This window comes from Phoenix dactylifera, chromosome 14 (assembly GCF_051530095.1).
Source record: "Phoenix dactylifera cultivar Ajwa chromosome 14, Ajwa_hap1_PhDact_Kaust_v1.1, whole genome shotgun sequence".
Lineage (NCBI taxonomy): Eukaryota > Viridiplantae > Streptophyta > Magnoliopsida > Arecales > Arecaceae > Phoenix > Phoenix dactylifera.
This window is the reverse complement of record NC_143203.1, coordinates 12,567,164-12,590,154: the sequence shown is the minus strand read 5'-3', so window position 1 is coordinate 12,590,154 and position 22,991 is coordinate 12,567,164. Positions and strand designations below refer to the sequence as shown.

General features: G+C 39.5%; 1 protein-coding gene across 7 annotated transcripts in view; it reads left to right on the top strand.

Moving 5' to 3' along the window:
* LOC103719138 (BTB/POZ domain-containing protein) overlaps nucleotides 1–22,991 on the top strand; it is a 43,895-nt gene that overhangs the window by 14,129 nt on the left and 6,775 nt on the right. For 3 of the 7 annotated variants that reach the window (XR_005507643.3, XM_008808238.6, XM_088710852.2), the window contains exons 2-7: nucleotides 8,140–8,266; nucleotides 17,826–18,342; nucleotides 18,427–18,557; nucleotides 18,649–19,082; nucleotides 19,214–20,374; nucleotides 20,689–20,841. Coding sequence is in view for 6 of the 7 variants with exons in the window: in XM_008808238.6 (XP_008806460.4) it covers nucleotides 8,140–8,266; nucleotides 17,826–18,342; nucleotides 18,427–18,557; nucleotides 18,649–19,082; nucleotides 19,214–20,374; nucleotides 20,689–20,841 (2,523 nt within the window). In the remaining variant the exon portion in view is untranslated. Of the gene's footprint in view, nucleotides 1–8,139; nucleotides 8,267–17,737; nucleotides 17,757–17,805; nucleotides 18,343–18,426; nucleotides 18,558–18,648; nucleotides 19,083–19,213; nucleotides 20,375–20,688; nucleotides 20,842–22,991 lie in introns of those variants that run through there. The other 4 variants (XM_088710853.2, XM_088710855.2, XM_088710854.2 and 1 more) reach the window with 4 other exon arrangements.

The following is a 22,991-nucleotide window of genomic DNA, read 5'->3' as shown; positions in this document are numbered from 1 at the left end:
GGATCATAGGGCAGCCGACCCGGGGTCGGGCTGCGAAGCCGAGGAGGTCCGACTCGGGGTCGGAGTGCTGGATCATAGGGCAGCCGACCCGGGGTCGGGCTGCGGAGCCGAGGAGGTCCGACTCGGGGTCGGAGTGCTGGATCATAGGGCAGCTGTAGCTTTCCTGGATACGCGTGCCGATCACGTGGGGCATGGCGGCTCAATTCCCCCATAACAGGTTTAAACCTAAGAACTACAAGTACTTTAAATTTCATGCCTTGTGCATGGTGTATCGGATTTTGATACTTGCTGGATATGGCTACAGTCCATTACAAATCTTTGGTTATCGTATTCTTGAAATTAAAAAATGACTTCGGATGCGTCCTGTTTACATCTGAATACTTTGTGGATACCTTTGAAGATAAGAGGAGAGGGCTTGACCTTTCGATGATGGATCATTAATTTTAGCATTACTGTATGGAGCATGGCTTTTGATTTATTGATTTGAATAACAAGTAAATGGTAGAGTTTGTGGATTTGATATTATTGTATGGAGTATGGTTTATGTTGTAATGAAAACTTGCTATGCTTTATTTAATATGTGTAAAAAGAATATATATGTATTGGTAGATACAATGCGTCTTTGGCACAATATGTTCTATTTTTCAAGATTTCTTGTGCCAGTATATCTGTATTATGTAATATTTATGCCGTATTCCATATCTTGCACTTCAAAAGTTTAACAGGTTGCTTTCATAGGAAATAATGTTGCATCTGTCCTTGTTTATTTTTAGTTTATGTAATCTTATGCCCACATAAGTTTCTTTGTCCTTTCTTTTAGCTTATATATAACTCACTTTGATGCTTATGCCTTAATGAACTTGGCTCAGTTATGCTGTTTGAATGGATGTTAAGTTTTATTATCTAGACTAAGGTTTGAAAACTCAACTTCAAAATAGGTTTTGGCTAGACCAAATAAGTTTTGGTTTTGGCAAGTGTAGCAGTTTTGGTGGTTTCTCTCTAGTTCTGGTTATTTGGTTGCAAAAAATAAACAAATTCAGAAGTACAACTAAAGCGAAAAAAAACTAATATAATGAAGAAAAAGAATGCTGGTCAAGATTAATGTTTTTGATATCTTATCAATATATATTAGACTATGTAAGACCCTCATATGCAATATTTTGGTTGTTTCCTCAGAAAGACATATTTTGAGTGTTCTATATGATTGAGAGTTCAATATATGGTAATAAAATGTTTATGAAATAAAAATGTTTATTCTGAAATATTTACTCATCTCTCTCAATTTTTTTTTTAATGAATTTTAAGTTCTAGTATAGGCAACCCATGTCAAAATAAATTATTTATCCTTAATCTCTTCAGAAATTAATGTAACAGTGATTCCAAATGTTTTCAAAACCGTTTAAGTTTAGTCAAAATAAAATGCTTCCAAATAATTAAAGAATCAAAAAATTTAAATAATAAAATCATTCAACCTATATACACATTACAGTTGGCACTATAAACCAAATTTGTCTAGAACTTTGAAACTGTCCCTAGTTTCAAATTGAGCCTGGGCCAGTTTTATTTTTAACTTTGGAGTTTTTGAGTGTTGCCGCTGAATCCGGACCGAGGTCGGAGCACAACTCGGAATGACTTTGAGGTTCGCGGGAATCGAGCTGAATGGAGTGGCCGAGGTGCGCTGGAGCTGGCTTCCTCTGGAGATGGCCTGCAAGAAGTCTACTTGTCGGAGAGTTTTCGATGGAAAATCCTCCGATGTCTAAGTCAGAATAGAGAGGCAATAGTATAGAAGCAAAAAATTTCAGCAGAGGGTGGTTCTCTGTGATTGATATTGCATAATATCACATATCTGAGGTCTTTCGGACTGTCCCTTCACATACAGAAGTCGATTTTGTCGTTATCTTGGTCGGCATGATGTGCACCAATCACCAGGCAGCGGTCATTAGCACAGCTTTGGCATGGGCAGCGTATGGTACGACCGCGCGCCAAATGTAGAGCTGCCACAACGACTAGTCGTTGTCACGACGGTCGGTTGCCAGTGCTATCAGTTCTTGTCGGCGCGTGTTGATTAGTTCCTCAGTCGGAGCACCTTGGTTGGTTGGCTTCTCGGCTGAGGCCGAAGTTGTCTACCTCGGATTGTACCGACGCTGTCGAGGTCAGTTTGGTTCGAAGTTGAGGTGGCGACAGAAATCACGTTGTCACCTCAATCGAGGACAGAATCTTTGTTAGGGGGCAATAAATGCGTTGATCCGACTTCTCGAAGCGTCACCATATTTGGGCCATCCCGAGGCTCCATTAATGGAGGGCTATCTTGAGGCTTATTACTGCAGCGATTTTGGTGAATCGCTCGCACCGTACCTTGAGCTGACACGTGGCTCAATCTGCCTTGGTAGCCAAACCGGTGGTTCGATCAGGGCCGTCTGCGCCCCTATATAAGGATGGCCCCTCCCTTCATTTTATGTTTATTGCTTCATTTGCTTTTTTGCTTGAGTGCTCAAGTGTCCAGACTTCTGGGCGGTGCTCCGACAAAGTTCCATTTTTTCGATATCGACGTCCAACGTGTTTCGCCATTTTCGGTGGATACCCATTCCTTGGCTGCTCGGCCTCTTTCTTTTGCATTATTTTTTATCCTTCTTTCTTCATCTTCCTTCTTTGTTTCTCTGTGATTTCTACATGAGTGAAGTTAGGGTCAGTGCATCAGAGAGAAGTTGGTCGTCAGGCCATTTTTCTCAAGCTTGGCAGCCATCGCTTCTGGCTGAGCTTGAGGTCCGATCGGGCCCGGACTGCAGGGTGTCCGCCCTCACATAAGGGGAAATGGACATCGCCTGAGCCCAACACTTCATTCCTCCCGAGTTGTCTTCGAGCTTGCCAGTCCTAGTGACCGGGTTACCATACCTCCTCGGCTCGGCCTGTACGAGGAGACTTTGAGGGCCGGGTTGAGAGTTCCCCTTCCCTCCTTTTCGTCCAATTGCTGAGGGTCTACTACCTCGTTCTGACCCAACTGGTCTCGAACTTCTGGCGGATCCTCATCGGCTTTCTCTCCCTCTGCCTTCTTTGGAACATTCCCGCCTCGGTTTCGCTTTTCCAAGGATGCTTCACTTTGAAGCGGCATCCTCGAGACAACAACTGGTGGTACATTTCTCTTTTGAAAGGACACCAGTTGATTCGAGGTACTCCCTCTTCCATCCATGGATAGAAAGGGAGGTTCTTCTTCGTCTCTTTCGAGCAGCTATGGCTGTTTGAAACCGTACGGAGGACATTCAGGAGAAATTTGAATCGCCTCCTAGGTTGTCTGGCAACGATCAAGGGGCCTTGGAGACAAACTTCTCCAATATCGATTCGAGATTCCTGCCCTGCAGGAGTTGTTTGAGGAGATGCCGATCAATGTCGGTCTGAGCTTGGCCGACCCTCAGAATAAGCTTCTCCTGAATTTTTTCTATCTTTTCACTTTGTTCTATTCTTTTCTGACCTCATCCTCAATTTTGCTGCTGTTGTAGCGATGATGACTGACATGGCTGTGATCCGCAAGAAGATGCGGAAGAGGGCGGCCGCGGCATTTGAAGGCGAAGCCCCCCAAAGGAAGAAGTCCAGAGGGGAGTCCTCGTCAGCCCCTGCTACCGAAATCACTGCTAAGGTTGCTGTCGAGGCCTTGGTCCCTACTGTTGAGGCCACCACCGAAGTTCCTGCCGAGGCCTTGGTCCTCGAGGTCTCCCTTGAGGTGCCCGTACCTTGGGGGGAGAATGTGGAGATTGACGCCGAGGTTGAGATTGTACCGCCGATCAGGTTGGCCTCTTTGGAGGAGGTCGTCCTAGCACAACCTCGTGCCGCCGCCACGCCTTCATGTCGGTTGCCCCCGGAGACCTTGCCTTTGCTTGGTCAGGCCGAGCTCGTTCGCTCCAGTTGAGGAGGGCCCCTCAGTTCTGCCCTTCACCTAAAGGATCTACGTCCCGAGGTGGTTAGTCCCAGAACCAGATTCGGCTTTGATGACCCCCAAGGTGGCGAAGGAGATGGTCCGAGCCATGCAACTTCGAACTAACAGGGATCTCATGCACTCCGTCAATATCGACGAGCTATTCAACGGGGCTTTCGCCTCGGTCATCCAGGTAAGCTTCTGACTTACAAATATTCATTAAGTTCACTTCGGCAACCAACCCTTTTTTCTCTTTTCAGTATGCTTGCGAGATCAACTATATGTATGAGTCAATCATGATGCTCACGAAGCGTGGCTCGGAGCTCCAGGCAAGGTGGGAGGTTGTCGAGGAGCTGGCCCATCTGGTCAAGGAGAGTGCGGAGGCTGCCGAGGAGCAGGCCTAGTAGGCCGAGGAGAGGGTCAAGGCTGCCGAAGACAAGATCGAGTTGGCGAAGCCCACGCCTCAACTGCGCGGACCCAGGCAAAAATAAAGGAGAGCCAACTGTCCACCACTAGGGAGGCCTTCAAAGCCGTTGAGTAGAGGGCCACAGAGCTTTTCTGTGAAGCTAGTCCAGGCCTAGTGGAAGGCCAACGAGGCAAGAGAGTATATTGCTCGAGCCAAGAAGAAGTTCGCTGAGGCCAAGGAGCTTGTCCTCCAAGCATAGTAGAGGGTCGCTAAGGCAGTCGAGGAATACTGCTCCTCGAACCAGTGCAATGACGAGTACGAGGAGAACGCGATCGACGTCTTTGCGACGAGCTTCGAGGAATGCCGAGCTTGGGCCTAGCAACTCTTGCCCGAGATGGACTTCTCTGGCCTTCAACCTGACTTTGGTGAAGAAAGTGACGAAGACGGCGAAGGCGATGAGGCTAGTGGAAGCGGAGATGGCGGCGAGGAGGGCGAGGTCAGCGGCGGCGAGGAGGGTGAGGTCAGCGGCGGCTAAGGTGGAGAAGGCGAGGAATGAAGTCCCGCGGCGAAGGCGGGGAAGGCGAGGAATGAAGTTACACCCTTTATCTTTTTTCTTTTTTTCGCTCGGATGAACTGAGCTCGATGTACTTCTTTTGCTCGATTTTTGCCGGTGGCTCTGTGCAGCATCATGAGCGCTTTGAAGCTCTCTAGGTGATCCAGAGGATTCGAAGTGCCATCATATGGCTCTACTTGGGACATTTTGATCTAAGATGGGATTGGTTCCTTCATGATTTGCTAGTAGAAGGGGGTTCTGAGGAGAAGTTGAGGTTGTTGTTTGCCCTTGGAACTTGTCCCCTGAGGGCCTTAATTTGTTGGCCCATCTTCTCAATTCTCCTACTGAGGTCGCACCTTGTTGAGGCGGGGGCTCCGCGTGGCAAGGAGATGAAAGGCTCTGAATAGAGTTATTGCCCGAATGGAGGCTTGGAGTATGCCATTTTCCATCCTGACAAGGATTGTTCGGTCGGGTGCGTCGACTTTGACGAGACTGTTTTGAGTCTCTGCCCCGAGAGTGGTGGCTGAATAGGGGTATGTGATGCGTTGGCGACTGAGAGTGGTGGCTGGGCTGATCGAATTTTGGCCGGATTGGTTTCGGTCATGCCGTTGCCTGCTGCAGGCCCTAAACTGCTGTGGTGAGCACCTATATTTGCTGAATGAGCAGGTTGAATTGCTCATTGTTTACCTGCACGGCGGATTATTTCGGCGGAGTTGATTTTGGGCTTCGGAACAACCCTTGGAAGGTGGAGCACAGCGTTGCGAGGCATGACACGCAATGCATGCTCCTCACAACCTCATGCTGATGATCTCTCCCTTGGAAACAATGTAATTGGGGGCGTCCTTCCTCTAGCACTAATATGTTGCCGCTGAATTCGGATTGAGGTTGGATCACATCCCGGAATGACATTAAGCTTGGCGGGAACCGAGCTGAATGGAGTGGCCGAGGTGCGCTGGAGCTGGCTTACTCCGGGGATGGCGTGCAAGAAGTCCGCTTGCCGAAGAATTTTCGGCAGAGGATCCTTCGATGCCTAAGTCAGAATAGAGAGGCAACATTATGGAAGAGAGAAATTTTAGCAATGGATGGTTCTCTGTGATTGATATTGTATGATATCGCATACCTGAGGTCTCCCGGGAGGAGAGTCGATTTTGTCGTTACCTGCATTGACTTGATGTGCACTAGTCATCAGGCAGCGATCAGTAGTACGGCTTCGGCGTGGGCGGCGTACAATACTGACTGTGCGCCAAATGCAGAGCTTCCACAACGGTCACTCGTCACGACGGTCAGTTGCCAGGACTGTCAGTCCTTGTCGACTAACTCTTCAGTCGGATACGAAGTTCACGTCGGTTGGCGGGCTTCTCAGCTGGGGCCGAAGTTGTTTACCTCGGTCTATACCGAGGCTGTTGAGGTCGGTTTGGTCTGAAGTTGAGGTATCCAGTGTTTCTACCATCACTGAGTGATACTTCTAACCATGTCTTACGGGTTGCTTGGGGTAGTTTCTCACATTTGTCTTTTGGGGTTACTTTGAAATATAGCTTAAGGCTCAAAGTGGACTTGTACGGCAACCATGAGATCAAATTCCATTAATACAAAATGACACATATTGACTGTACAAAAATTGCCAAAAAATACAACTAAATGTAAAGTAACATGGAAGAACTAACTAGCTACAAGTTTGGATAAGAAACAATGCAAAAAACTGTAGTGTTTACCCATAATAATCTTGGTGCCTTAAACTTTGAAAGAACAAGTCTGATCCCAATCTGTACCATGCTTTTGGAAGGATTTAGCAAGCCCTATATTTTTATGAAATCTCAACTAGCAGTTAATACAATCTCTATGCTTAATTATTTAACATTCCTAAACTTTGTATTTCCTTCATGCATTTCCTATGCTGAGCAGGAACCAAAACAAGATCAATCCTGAGACAAAGCCCCATTGTACTAGTTAATGAATTACCATCAAATCCCTTACTTCTAGGGTCATTAACCCCAAATTTGCTAAGGATCTTTCTCATCCTGTAGCGTAGTTTGGCAATGAAAATTTGACCACTTTTCTACATGCTACCATGCTCTTTCTATTAACTTTTCCTCGTATGATTTATAATTTGCAAGCTGAGTGGGCATTTCAAAATGAGTCGTACAAAACTTGATTGGATTGTTGTTGTTATTACTACTATTATTATTGTTATCATTATTACTGTTGAGAATAATGGTGGGCATGCCACCAGTCATTTCAGACATGACAAAACAACTATCACATATCTAATACTTAAAAAACAGTTTAAAACAGAAGAGAGGTCCAACCTTTGTTAATTAGGTCCTTCAACTTACTCAGAATACCTGCAGCACCACTTAGACATGGTGAAGTTATCTGGTTATGAGTCTGCAAGAGGAATTTAGAGAATAGAAAACCTAAACACAATGACGTGCCACATTGACATGTACCTGCACCCAATGCTCATGCTCTAAGTCTATGTTAACATATTGTGCAACCATTAAGATATAGGGCCTTCATTGTATACATATTTCCTTGAAACTGTGTCTGGGTATTGTCCTATGATAAATCAGAAAGCATGGAAACGATGCCTGATTCAGACTTGAAGAAGTTTTAGAGATCGAGTACTAAAGAATTGTTGGGTCCAACTTTTGTGTCAGAGAGAGAGAGACTTTATGACTGATTTAAACTCTAAAAGTGGGTTGTGCATGGGTAGAGAGAAGGAAAAAGAGAGGATTTGGCTCCTTTCATGACTTGTATTTTGGTAGAAAGGATGAATCGATTATATAGATATGGCTCCAGCTTGGGTTGCATTAGTTGTACTTGAGATGGCATTAGATAGTGAACTGAGGGTCGGATAAGGTTAGGTATAGGAAAAATAGTTGTGGATGCTGTTACACTGATTTTGGTTCATAGGGTCATGGAAAACCAACTTAAGGAGTGTGCCTCCGTGGAAAACTGTAAAAAGAGGCAAGCCCAAGAAAAAATGCCAGATTGTCAGTGGTAAATCTTGACCAGATCTGGCAAAGAACATAAGGCAATCTATAAATTTACAGAGGCCAATTGCTACCCGTCCCTCTGGTTCCAGTAGTAAGTTCAAGCGATTCAAAAGTAAAGTTTAAGAAGGAAGCTTTTGACATTTTGTGATAAAAAATTGAATCAATGTGACATCACTCCAACTTTATTTCACATTCTCGGAATTGGATTCCTATGTTAGATGATTTCTTTTGCAGTTTTTCTAACTTTAGAGTATATACATATTTTTTCATGTGGCAGATCTTATGGCAACAAATTGAAGAAATGGAAGTGTATGGATGCTGAAATTCAGGCACATGCTCTTAAAACAATGACTGCATTTATCAATTGTTTGTCTTTCTCTCTACTACAGCATCCTCTTACAAAGGTATTCCTGTCCTCTTTATGAAAGTAATTTTCTGTTAGAGAGGGAAGAAGAAGAATGCTTTTGGCTACTGTTATCCAAATGTGCAATTGTAGTTCTGTTTCCAGCTTGTGCTATTGGATTGTTGTTTATATGAAGATAAAGCATATATATGTATTGTGTGTGTCTATATTTATATACATATACATATATATGTATATGTATGTGTATATGTACATCTATATGTATCTGTATACATATTCCGGGTGCACTAGCTTTCGTTTTTGCCAAATTTTATGATGTTTTGTTATACTAGGTTGACATGTAGAGTGCACTATGATTCATATATCAGTGTTGTATGTGGTAAATTCCCAAAGATTGGATGAAAAACTGCGAGAGGTTTATAGTTCTGCATCCTTAGTTTTTCCAATTACAAGGGAATCTAACTGGGTTGTTCCTGGTTTCTTAAGCTGAAACTATGGATACGATATGGTAAGTTTCAGTCTCCTCTTTCAGGTTTTCTGTAGGTCTCTTTCTAGCAAAGTGCCTCAATCATGAATTTCACCACCTCATGATGAAAGTCATTTTCAAGTTGTATGCTGGCCAGTAGATGTTCATAAACTTTGATTGTTTACAGTTCTATACTTTATGTTTAAGGTTGACATGTCCAGAGTAGCATTGCGTATGTGCAATGCACATGTGAGGAATCATGTATAACTGTGATCTACCATCTGATTTAAATATATTTCTATAATTTATTTAACTTGATGGAGGCTGTCCCTCTTGTGGCTAGTGCACCCTCCCTCTCCTCCTCTTTCCCCTCTTAAATAGGTGGAGATAGAAGAGAAGATGTGCCTTAACGAGGATCAAAGAAGCAGAGGCTAAAGTGACATCTTTAGGGAGAGAGAGAGAGAGAATATTTACATGTACGCCTTTCAAAAAAACACTTTTCTTTAAACCCCCTCCTTTAAATAGGCAGGAATAGATGGGAGAGTCTATAAGAGAAAAGTAGCTGAGCCTTTATAGGCAATGAGGAAGCAGAAGCTAAAACATCAGTATTTGATAGAAAAAAGTGTTTATGCATGCATACCCTTCAAAAGTGATAAGTACTAAAATAACTTCCCAAAAGTCTGAAACTTGCATGGTTGTCCTTCCAAAATCTTATGGTTTCATGTACACCTCTGCTACTAGATGATGTCCTCCAAATGAGTGCTATATTATCATTTTATCCTTTCAATGATTTTTGCAGATATGCTCTTTCATATTAGAAATTGAACACCAAATTCATATATTAACCTTGAAGTGTAAAGAATTAATAAAAATTGAGGATAATGTAGTTGATGACAAGTTATTTTTAACCTGGCCAAACTAAGGTAGTATGACAAAAATGAAAGGAAAATGACAGGGATGTAAAGATGCAAATTTCATACTTTGAAGGGCACAAAAGGAAAAATCCTCCCATAAAGAGAAATTGTATCTCTAGAAATCCTGACCTGGACATGTTTTTTCCCATGCCAAGAAATCAATGTTATAATAGTACAGATAATATTAGAGATATTATTCTGTTTGGAAGCATATTAGTTACACGGGATTGTCAACAAATTCATCTATTCTTAAATGAGATCAAGATTTCAAATTTTCAATATTGCTATTGTATTCACCTTGGGGTGTCACTATTGTTTACTCTCTCTATCAGCACCTCTCCAATATTCCATGCACGAGCATATGGATTTCGCTTGCCTTTATGACTCTTATTTTGTTTATCGGTCAGTTTTGAGATATTTCTTGTATATTTGTGATTAGATCAATTTTTGATGCTTCTTGCTTAAAAATACACTATAAAGCATGTTTCTGTAAATATATTGTCTTTGCTCTCTAGTGTTGCTGCTTGGGCCAGCACAGTATCGAATTTCCAATAGCAAAATATATATATACAAATTAAAGATTTTTGGATCCCCCACCAAAAAAGTCAAGGAAAAAAGGAAAGATTCTACTATTCATTCATTACTGGAAGATTCCATCCACGAATAACTTAACTAGCATGGATTGACTGCCTGGACTGACCGATCCTGGGAACAAACAAAAACTAAGCTTCATGCTGAAGAGAGAATTCTTCCAGGAAGGGCTGGTCCAATGGTCATTGCTAAAGGAGCATTATAGTGCTCTGTGCACCAATCCATCCAAGTCTGTCAATACTCAATAGCTGAAGCTCAATTAGAAAGTTTGCGGATTCTAAGATCCTTCAAAATATGTAATAACTTACTGACCCGACAGATTCATCTATTCACTGTAGGGCCTGTTGGATAATCCCGCAAGATTTGTGATCGGGAACAGAATTTCCAATATGAAAGTACATAAGGCCAGGCCTGACCCACTTCGACTGGACCTCCTCAAGACCATTGTGGAGGAGAGGAAAAAATGACCTCCACAAGTCTATATTTTCTACTTGAGGTGTTCAGGCCTCTCCCCCCCCACCAAACCCCCACCTTCCCCCTCTTCCTCTTCTTCTCACCCTTCACCTAACCCTCTTTATCTTCGATCGAGCATTCCCAATTCGATCTAGTGGGTTTTTACAAGATTATCCAAACAGGCACTTCAAATGCCACAAAGTCTTGATTGGTTTAAACTTAAAGCAAGGCCCAATGTGAAAGGTTAACGTGAAACTCTTTGCAGATAACATCTCTGCTGAGAGATAAATTGTGAATAGACATCCTAACTTTATAGAGGGAGTATCTCTGCTGAGAGATAAATTGTGAATACACATCCTAACTTTATAGAGGTATGGATGTTGAGCCTGGGACTTTGTTTCATGCAATGTCATTTATTTAATCATCCATCACTTTACTGCAATGATTTATAGGAAAGATCTGGATCAAAGAAATTTGGGAACATTTACCTGTCACATAAAACAAATATGGTACTGAAAAGGGGAGACAGTGAAACTCTTAATAACATGCATGGGAATATCTTGTAATTTTTTTTCTCATATGTAGAATAACTTTAACTGGAATAGAATTTTTGTCAGACCACATGTCCATAAAACTGATAATATGTTCTTTGGCACATTCGTATCTGTTACTTGCGCTTTGGGACTGGCTTAATCATCTTTTGTCAAATGGTAAAAAATCATAATTAGAAACTGTTCAGGTACGTTTGTAATAGAAGTTTGCAAACAAATTAATATAGATTCCAGAAGCATAAAGAAAATTAAACTAAGTGATGCATCCATATACAAGTGATGATAAAACATTAAGTACAGAAGCAGCAGCAACAAAAACAGCAGCAGCAGCACATATTATTATTTTTCCATAAATTCATGAATTCCAATTTTGTAATACTAGTCAATGGCTAACTGTAGTTCGTTTTTTTCCTCTCGATTAATGAAAACCAAATTAAACCGCTGGGAGATTTAAACCATGAGGCATGAAACTAGAATACTACCAATGCAAGTATTTGCTTGCAAGGTATGTGATTGAACTTGCTTTTCAGCTGTAGAGAATGCAATGCTGCAGCTGATTAGCTTGCTACTGATGTGGCCAGTTGTTTGGGCTTTGTTCTCTGGGACTCCTTCACCCCCTTGCCTTCATGCTCTGCTGTTATCAACTCAGTAGGATGTACCTACACTAGAGTGGTTTGATAAATCTGTCTCAAAAAAAAAAAAAAAATCTTTTTGGCATGAGGGTAACATCACCAGTGGCTGATTGAAATAGAATAATAGCCTCACTTTCATCTAGTGTACGTCTAGTAGACAAAGTGCTTCTTTGCTCCAAAATCAACCCACCACAATTTGCATATTGCTATGTTGTGCAATTTTGGAGATCAAAATAGTTGCACATAAATTATAAATAATCAAAAGAAAAAGAATAATCATTGTTTCAGAATATATTGAATAAAGAGCACAAATCTGAGGCAACCCAACAACTTAACAGAGCAATTGATTTAAACCCTCATCGAGACTAGTCCAAGAAGCAAGTCAGACCTGCTTCTGCTCAGCAATTTAGACAACCTACTATCTTTTACTTCCGTACAACTGCTGATGGACCCATTAGGCAACACTAAGCAACATGCTAATTTGCACCTCTAACTTGCTTTCTGGTGCCATCTTTTGACATCAATCAAACACCAACCTTCCCTATCCAGTGAAAATGGTGATCCTATTTTTCTGTTGCCCATCTAAAGATAAGGCCGGATCCCTTAAACCCTTTAGTGCGTCCTGCAGTACAGAAGCCAATTCAAACAATAAATCTAAGGGTTTTTTGCATGGATACCCTTCTAAATATCGGATTTTGCATGAATATCTTTTCAAAATTGATATTTGTATGTATACCCTCGTAAAACTTTCTTATTGTACAAATGCCCCTAATATAATGGTTGTTCTAACGTTGTTAAGAAAAATCATATTTATATTAATTAAAAATAAAATAAAATATTGAAATTATGCTATTTTCCTTGTCTTTTTCCCTTACTATTGGGATCATGATCCTACGGGGGTTTGCGATCGAGAGTCGTGTGTGGGATCGCGATCGCGATCTCCTTCACCGCGATCGCAATGCAGCTTGCAGCTCGTGATCGCGATCCAGCGGGCAATCAGTATCGCGATTGCGATCGCTTGTGGGATCGCGATTGAGCGGGCTCGCGATCGCGATCCTCTTCACCGCGATCGCGATGCAGCTCGCGGCTCACGATCTCCTTCCGCCCTATTTTCGTAATCCAATAGTATTTGATGATAAAAAAATTTTCTTTTAGCTTCTAAATCTATCCTCTCCAAAATTTAGTCGTGGACTCGATCCATCTTCCAAATCTCTCCTATCTGTTCATCATAAAAAAGGTATTTCAATATCATCTTGCCCTCTCTTCCCTCTCGTTGATGTATACTATTTTTCTCCTATTAATTTGAACCAAAAAAAAACCATTACAAGTGTTAGAAGAACAATAATGATTGTTGTAGCTGATTTTATTTCATTCCTATTTTTCGCTGTGAACCTAGATTGAAGTTCTGTTTTTTGGTTTCTAACTGCATACCATATACTTTATTTGATGGTAAGAAAGGAGAAGTATCACCCATTTTTGATTGCTGAAACATAGTATAGCTATGTTGGGGTAAATGATGAAACTTTATTTCAAGAGGAGCAAAAAACAGATACTAAAATTTATGGTTCTGAGAGTAGCTATCACAGTATTTATAATAGTGATTTTGATGATGATGATTAAAATATCATAGAGCTCAGACAGCTAAGTGCATTCCCCGCAGTGTTAAGAGCTCGGACAACTAAAGAAGTGGGGGTAGGGATTATTTAATATAAAAAGGATTATTTTCATATCCCTTGAAAATGCAACCTTCCACGTCAAGCTCCACATGAAATTTCACTAATTTATACAAAAATGAAAACAAAAATATGATGATGGTGCCAAATAGGTTTTAAATAATTATTTCTATTTCAAAGTGTTTTATGCAGAGGATGCTCATGATGAAGTTTCTTCCAAGGCCTAGAGAGAAGATATTAACTAATAAATATAGGATTATGAAGGCTATCATATTAAGTAATGTATCTAAATTCTTTCCATCTACTAGATTTCTTTTTACATATATACCCTTCTAAATATAGAAAATTGCATAAATATCTTTGTAAAGTTGCTATTTGCTTGTATATCCTTATAAATATTTCTATTTGCACGTTTACTCATTAAGGGTATTTTAGTCATTTTAATTTGAAACTATTAATTTTTTAACGACGTTAGATAGCATGGGTACATATGCAAAAACAAGAATAAAAAAAGGGTAAAATAGCAAAACAAGTGTTTTAAGAGGGTGTACATGCAAATATTAATTTTGGAAGGGTATTCATGCAAAATTCGATATTTAGGAGAGTATTCATGCAAAAAATCCTAAATCTAAATATCTATTAATATCTCATCATTACTGTTTTTGCACTACTGTATAGATCAAAAATTGAGAGTAAGGTTCTATGTCAAATCACTACAGTCAATTATGGGAAACAAAATTATTTTTCTTGCAAGAAACATATGGCATTGAGTGCTTGAAATATGATTTCTCTTAGGAGTTCCATGAAAACTTATTTTAGAAATAGGATATCATGAAACCAGAATATATTTGAAAGGGACACTTTATATCTGTAAATGTTACTTGATTCATCCTATATATGATTACTTTTTATCAAACAGATTATGAAGTGGTCATCCATCTATTTCATAAAGTTCATTCTTTATTTAACCCAATTGTATTTATCCGAACCAGCCAAAGCATCGAAGGTTTAGAGAAAACTTATAAAAAGTCAGATGCTATAGTATTTCCTAAGGTCAATGCACCAATCCTACAAATCAGTAAAGATAGGCTAGTTCTACAGTGTTATTAGATCAGCACAAAAAAAAAGAAACCTAAACTTATTATCTGCATAATAAAATTTTTAGCCATAACCATGCTGAGAAAAGTGCAAATAGAGATGAATCTGCCTGAAATTCTTGCAACATTACCTGGTTTAGCATTCACCAATTGCATAAAATTTGGAATCTTGATTCTGTCACATTCGCTGGGATGTGACTAAAGTAGAACTAGAATCCAATAGCTCGCCATATATTTTTATTTTTTATTTTTTTTAGTATCGAGTCAACCCTCTGCTGCTTCAAATCTCTGCTGGAAAGGCATGTGAATCTAAATCATGGATTGCTGCTCCTAGTGGAATCTCTCTGGATGATTTCTTTTTGCTACCAAAAGCTCCAACATAGATGCAATCCGGCCATCGCCTTTGCTGACGGCCTCCTTGACTGAGAAGGTCCTTCTGAACTCTAGATTTGTCCTGCTGCTCGCAGAACTAGAGCCCGACTCATAGTATGAAGTCCAAATCAAGCCCTATGCTTGGCCATCTTATCCAGTTGCCATTGTTCATCTAGGCTCGCCTGCATGGCAGCTTGGATTCGTGCCTCGTCATCTGGAGCGGACGCCTCCTCTGCCGCTTGGTGGTCCACTTCCGTCTTTTTCTTGGCAATCCTCTTTTTCGCTGCTCTGAAATCAGCGAAGTGCTTTTTCATTAGCTGTCGAATTTTCTATGGGCATTTTCGGCATAGATACAGGTAATCACCAGCTAAGTGCTGCTTTAACCTGATTATTCCTTCTCTCTTAACTCTGTTTTGCGCTAGTGCCCAGCCAATAACACGCTCTGGGTCCTTTTTTCTTCATGGTTCCATTTCTGCAAGTTTATCAAGTACGCTAGTTTATCAGTTATTTAAAATTAGCAAAAATTAATACGATGATGATATTTTTTTATCTCAGAAAATACATTTGATTTATCTAATACGTAATCCTAAATTTTTATTTTTTTATTTATATATTTTTAAAATTTTTAATTTTAAAAAATATTTATATATCATAAATTCAGAAAAATATGATTTCTATTTCAAAAATTACTTTTGAATTATGTAATACATACTACTAATTTTTATAATTTTTGATATTAATTATATATTTTAAATTATTTTTTTATTTAAAAATAATTTTTAAATATTGATATTTTAAAAAATTCATTTTAGCTCAGATCCATGTAGAACCCAATAGTGGATGGTATATATATTTTTCTAGACTCTCGTACATGTATAAAAGGCTACTTATTTCTTATTTTTTTTCAAATTTAGATCTTGGCTACTGTGTGCATGATCGCATCAAAACTTTAATGAATGGACACCAAATTTTTATAGAGAGTATCTTGCATGCCCCTAAATACGTTTTAATTTTACAATTTTTTCTGTTTATTTTTTAAAAATTATTCTTTTTTAATCCGAAAATATATTTTAAATTTTGAAAAATTATACATGATCCAAAAATTAAAATTTTTTATGTCAGTGTGTACATCATCCATAGATCTACAATATATAAAAAAAATTCAAGCCCAAATCAACAATTTGGCATGATCTCTTCTTATTTTGCAATTTTTGAGCTATTTTTTAAATCTTTCTAAAAAAGAAAGAAAATAGATAGGAGAGAGGAAGCACACCTTATTTAGCTTTGGCTCTTTCTTCTGATAGCTTGAATCGGTCTTGTTTGTGTGGAAAGGGAAAGCGGCGGTGCCTATGTTAAATTTCGTAGGAAAGGCTTTCTCGGGCCCTCCCAACACTTTTAGTGGTTTTCAAAGGCATCTTGTGGCCCCAATCATGCAATAGTGGCACTGTGGCATTACCCACAGTCAACCCGGTTTGACTTGGTGCGAACCGATCGGTTCCAGTCCCAAAGACCGGTTCCGGTTCCTATGGGCCGGAACCAAATTTAAATGGCGAACCAATCCGGTTTTGCACCTGGTCAGTTCGGTACTGTCTGAACCAGGCGGTTCGGCTTGATTCGACAGATCTTGCTAGGGAATGTCAAAAAGCAACTATTACTTCCATGAAGGCATGTGATTGTTGGAGCTTTGACTAGCACAAGGCACACGGCTGGGGTACCTTGCACAATGCAAGGTACCCAGTGATACTGTATTGCCTCATGTCCAACATTACGGCTTTGATATGGTTTGGCATGGCTCTATGCTGATTGGTGCCGAGCCAAAAAGGTTCTGAACACCTTTTTGTCACCATTTCATTACCTTAGAGAGGGACTTGGAGGTTCTTGTTTCTGTGGACAGCCTATAACTCAACAAGCAGGGAATTGAAAGGGGAAAGCAAGCATTAGTACAAGGAATCTTCTGCTCAGCGTGCTGCACCTACTCCGAAATCTCCCTAGAAACTTGTTCCTGCACATGCTTATGAATAAAAAAATTAAGAGATCTGCTTCTCCCACAACAATCTGCTTTTGCACCCACACCTGCTTATGATAACTAATAAACACTTTATTTATGTGGATGTCGTTTAAAATTCGATAGATAGAAACTAAAATACCTATGAAAATTAGATGGTCAACATTCTAACTCAAGAACAAATTCTAGATTTTTGAAATTTGGTCAAAAAGGTGACTTTAAATGCTAGGGAGCTTCTCAAATCTTAAAAGCTATAAATTCTATTATGTCCAAGCATTTGCAGGTCCAAAGTTGGGGAAGTTGACATTTGCATCTTAGATTTCAAAATTTTGATCTAATATGACACTAACCAACACGCAGTGGTTCAACACATGTGCCTTCTCTTTTTCTTCTGATTCTTAGTCTCCAATTTTTCCAATCCAAAATTTATAAACAATTGCTTTGTATTTTTATCAAAGATGGCCATTAATGTTATGTTAATGAATTGTGAGGATGTCATATTAGCATCAATAACATGATGCACAATATTGCAAATGCTTGTATGTCTTAATTTTCAATTTGTGACATTGTATATAGCTTTAAATTTTTTTTTTTAATGTATGGAAGATCTCTTAACAACATTACAAAGATGTGTAAAGTGCTATGATCTGAAAAAGCAAAGAAAATCGTTCATATGTTTGCATGCAGTCCATGCCAGTGCAACTGGCATCGTGTCCACAGCGTGACAGTCTATGCAAAGTGTTGGCATGGAACAATATAGACATGGCACTAGATACGTAAGTCCTTGATTAGAGCTAACTGATATTTCTGTAATTTAATTCTCAGACATGCCATTATCTTTCCAGGATTCCATTTTTGATATGCTGGTAGCTCTTGAAGGGATTCTACAAGCAGAAAATGAGAGAATATCAAACATGGCAGCAGATGTGACCCTGAAGTTAGTTAACAGCTTAGGGAAATCCATATGCCAATATCCTATGTTGGAGGTTATTATTTCTCTATCACGCTTGTTGTCATTATGTCGATTACCTGCTGCCTTCTCATCTGCGATTGCATTGAACTGCATCCTTACAAACCTAGGGCCAGTGAGAGGCAAAAGTCACGAGGAAGTTTGGAATGTTTTGAAGAATGCTGGTACAGTTGGCAGTGTTGTCTGTGCATTGCAAGATTATGAAGATAGATTTCAATCACTCGAGTGTTTCACAGAGATGACGTCTCTTCTCAAGACAATTCTATGGAGGTGGCCTCTCTCTAGATATCACATATGGAATAACACTAGATTGTTGGCCAAGCTAGGAGATAAATGTGCAAACACTGATACGTCCATTGCAGTTTCTATTCTGGAGCTATACTCTGTGCTAGGTATATTTGTTCTACTGTGATATCTCTGTCCAGTCCATTCCTTTTCATTTTTAGTAAAATAAACATTGTAAATCTGTTTGTCAGCTCTATGCGGTAATGGGACAATGAAGCTTCTTGAAAGTAAAGAGCTTCTTTTTAAGATTGTGCAAAGCATGGGAAGGATGCATGATTATAGTGTTAGAGTCAAGGCTTTAACACTTCTTCAACATTTAACGGTATGGGTTAAATTTACACCAAATTAGGATATGCTTTTTTTAGACAATCTGGATCTACAAAGCATTATGATTGGTTTCCTTTCTCCTACAGAGATCTGCAAAAGGAGTCTCTATGGTAACCACTTCATATTGTGAACCTGTTGTCAGAGGAATCATTGATGCAATGGGTGAATGGAGGTCATCAAGTTCCCAGATGATTCCTACTGATCAGATGGCCTTAGTGATGGAAGCATGTCGCTGTGCATTACTAACTCGTTGGGCCGGGAATCATCATTCATGTTTTTGGAATCATGATATCCATATAATCCTCCTTGATATAATTCTTGGCAATTGCGGCGCTATTTGTCTAACTCATGTAGAACCCTCACCTCAAGAGTTAATAACTCGAGTAAATGATAATGTTACAGATGCAAGACCCTATGTATGGGATATCCTTGGATATCTGATGGTACATTACGAAGAAGATTTTCTTAGCAGAACTAGAGGAAACTTGTGCTGCCTGAATGTTCTTATTTCTTGTGCATGGTAAATCTTTACCTTATTTTTGCAATATTTTCTAGGATATGACCAATAGGCATTTTATCTCTGCGTCCGGTTTCAAATTTGTTGTTAAATTGTGCATTATGCTATGTACTGATGTGATCATTTGCTTATAGTTCAGTGGCTGCAGACTTGATGCGGAAAGGTTGCAGTTCATCATCTTCCTGTTTGTCTGAGTTGGAACCTGTATTAAGGGCTGTTTTACTGATGGTCTTCTCCTTCTCCAAATACATTCAACGACGATCGAGGCAATGTCTGTCAGATATGGTGAGACCTTTTAGTGATGCCCATTTGAAGTACATACTAGCTTCCCTACAATTAAATGCTACTGGAGAAGTCTCGTTATTGTCTGACAGTCTTCACACTGTTAATAACCTTATGAGTTTGGCATGCTATTCAACCTTGCCCCTGTTTCAGAAGCTCATTGTCAAAAGTAAAGGTATAAAGATATTGTCTGCCATTATTAAGAGGTGCTTAACTAGTGATATACATGTGAGAAGGTCAAGTGTTGCTTCTCATCTGCGTAGTAGCTCTGATGGAAAAACATGCTGCTGGAGCCATGTGGAAGACTGGGAAGGTGAGGACATTGTTCTATTCTATAGTCTCCAGACACTTTCTCAGTTGATAGAGGTTTCCAATCTCTTGTGTAATCACCATAAGAAAACATCTGGAGAGATTATTTTATGCACAATGTGTGGGCTTGAATCTCAAGGTTTAATCAACAACCTTCAGTATATCTTGAGTAACAACTTAGGAGCTGGACCTCGATGGTACAGTGCACGCATTTTGAGTTTCTTTGGATTTTATGGTTTTCCAAGCAAGCTTGGCAGAAAGATGGAGAAAGCACTTAATGAGGATGTACTTGCTGACTTGAAATTATTACTCTCGAATGGTCAATCTCTTACAGTCCATGGTGCCATTCTTGTGGCTAGGTGCCCATATTTGCTACCTCCTAAAGAATCTTTTCAGAAGGAGAAAACATGGGGTGATGGATCTTCCAAAGAGCAAGAGAGTAAGCAGGATGAGGGAAGATTGAGACATGAAGTTCGAATGTCCAATCGTGTGGATAGTCTTGCTTTAAACAAGATCATGGAATATGTTTATACAGGATTTATTCATGTAGATGATGACCTTGTTAAACCATTAAAAATTCTCACCAAGTGCTGCGGCTTGAAGTCTCTATCAGATATGCTTCACCGAAAGTTGCCAACGTGGGGCACAAGTTGTCCCAGTTGTGACTTCACTGGAGCACTGGAGCCAGCTGGACATTCATTATCGTGAGTATCTTTATCCTGCTGTATTAATAGTTATTGCTAATGATAGAGAAACTGAAAATAATGATAAATAAAACACAATATAGAAGGAAGATTACTCAGCTATATTGTGTTATTTGACTTTGAAATTCAGGTTGTCAATAACCAAATTATGATATCTCCGTGCATTTGAGTTTTTCTTTTTTCCTTTTGTCTTTTTAAGGAGGTCATGTTTGTTAGTTGCATCATGAAAGTATTCTTGCGAGTTCTTATGTCATAGAAAGGGTTTAAATGTGGTGAATTTTAACTCAAGTACATACCATTTATATTGTCCGCAGAGACATCATTTTGGAAGCCAGGGCAGCTGATGGAATGATTTGGAGTTGTACTATGTGCCAATCTCAATCGCCACACAAGCATGCACACAAAATTGTGTTGTGGTCTAGTAGTGATTATTTGCGAGCATTATTCCAATCAGGGATGCATGACAGGTAAGAAGAGAGACATTAACAATATTTTCATTTCTCTACCTCTTTATACATATGCATGCCACATATACACAATAATAAATAGATCAAAGAGTGATGAGTGATTTTAAGTTCCATTAATATGTTTTGTTATTTTTAATTTTAGCAACTTGAAGGTCTTACTATATTATAGAACATATATGAACATTTTGTATCATAAGGGTTGTAATAAAGTAATATTTATTTAGAAAAGAATGGAAGGGGTTTCTGGTTTAAATTATCAATAAGATCATTAATTTATAAGACCACTTCTAATGCGATATTTATCAAGGTCTGTTGTATTGACCATAACGTATAATATTAGTAAGGTACCAACACGGTACTAAGGTTTAGTTTTGTATACGAGCCAAACTTGTCCAAAGCTAGCAGAATCACCTTGTACTGCCGGGTATTGCTCGATGCTATGACTTGGAGTGAGAAAAAAGTGTTGGTTACCATACCAATTGTACCAATCGTACAGTTCCTAATATTGTTTTTGTGGACCTTGCTTATCAAAGTATGCTTGACTTTTGATGTAAATATTTTACATCAACTAACATACCATTAGAAAGAACTGATATCTTTTCCTACATATTTATAAATCTTATGTGATGCCAATGCAAAAGGAAAGATTGTTTAAATAAGTTATAGTATGAAAAATAATATCGTAAGATGATACGTTTAGTGTGTTTTTAGACCTTTGAAAGAGAACTAAGATTGCATTAAAAGCAAAACTACTGTGGTGTGCTTATGCATAAGGTTTGATTGCCATGGTTTGCACTAGCCTTGGACAATTATCAGGTTGGATCAGGTTCGGGCTAGGCCATAGCATAGTGTCAAAGTCCAGCATGGTGACCCAAGGTCCACCCAATTTGGCTTCATTTTCATATTTTTATTCTCTTGAGCCTATTCAAGAGTGGAAAATTCCAAGCTTGGGGCTAACATGGCTCAAGGTGGCCAACTTTCAGGGCACAAATCTGACAATTCAAGAGCAATTCTATAGTTAGAAGCAAAGGATTTGTTGCACAACTGGTAAGTATGGTGACAGTTGGTAGTAGCGGCAATCAGGTATGCAAAGAGAGAGGAGAGGAAGATGGAACATACTTGATCAACGAGCAGTGTCGTAGTCTCATGAGTGGCTGTTGAGAGCAAAGTTCGCCGTCTTGGTACCAGATTTCGTACTTGTGCCAAATTAGCACTGTATCGGTATGGTACGGTACGGAATCTTTCGATGTGCCGAGTGTCAGTATGCCATTCGTACTGGATACGGGTACCAAACCGGTATGGTATGGTACACCTCGTACTGTTCAGTTCGGACTGATATGATGAACCATGGTTGAGAGTAAGAGGCAGAGGGAACATGGAACAAGGATAGGGGTGATAGAGGTAGTAAGAGATGAGGGTTGAGGTGAAAGAGGTATACGGAGCAGGGTTAAAGGTGAGAGAGGTAGGGGAATGGGAGCAAAGGTGATTAAGGTGGAGTTATTGGGTTTTGGACAAAGGAGAAATGTTGAGGAATATTATAGTTATAAGATTATTTGACACATATTAATAGAGACCATATTTATTTTTTGTACATATTTGTATAATTTCAGGTTTGGTCATGTTGATTGTCAGTCAACATGGGCTCAGCATGAATTTCATTCTGGCCTAAGAATTTGGTCTAGCAACCTAATGAGGTAGAAACCCTTGCTCAGGAATGGCCCAAAATTGAAACAAATCAAACTTGGTTTTCTTCTTGGTTGCACTTTGCCTTCTTTATGTAGTTGGGCTAATGGAACTTTCTGTATAATGTCTTCCTAATACTCATTGTTAGGGACATCCAATTCATGTTTGTCTATTGCACAATCTAGTAGTGATGTTAGTAGGGAAACCCTAAAGTTGAAGGCCATCACTACGTCTAAATGGGTTGGTCTGTTAAATCTATAGCATCATTGATTACAGTAGTGCAAATTAGGAGATTAAAGATGCTTAGTATTGAATTATAAAGGAAAAAAAATCTCCTTGCCATAATAATGAGTGTATAATAGTTAGGCATCATCTTGGCCATAATAAAATAGTGTAGCGTGGTAAATGAGATGAAGATGAAAGATCACAAAGGGATGATAAAACTTGTTGTTTGAGATGCAAAACAA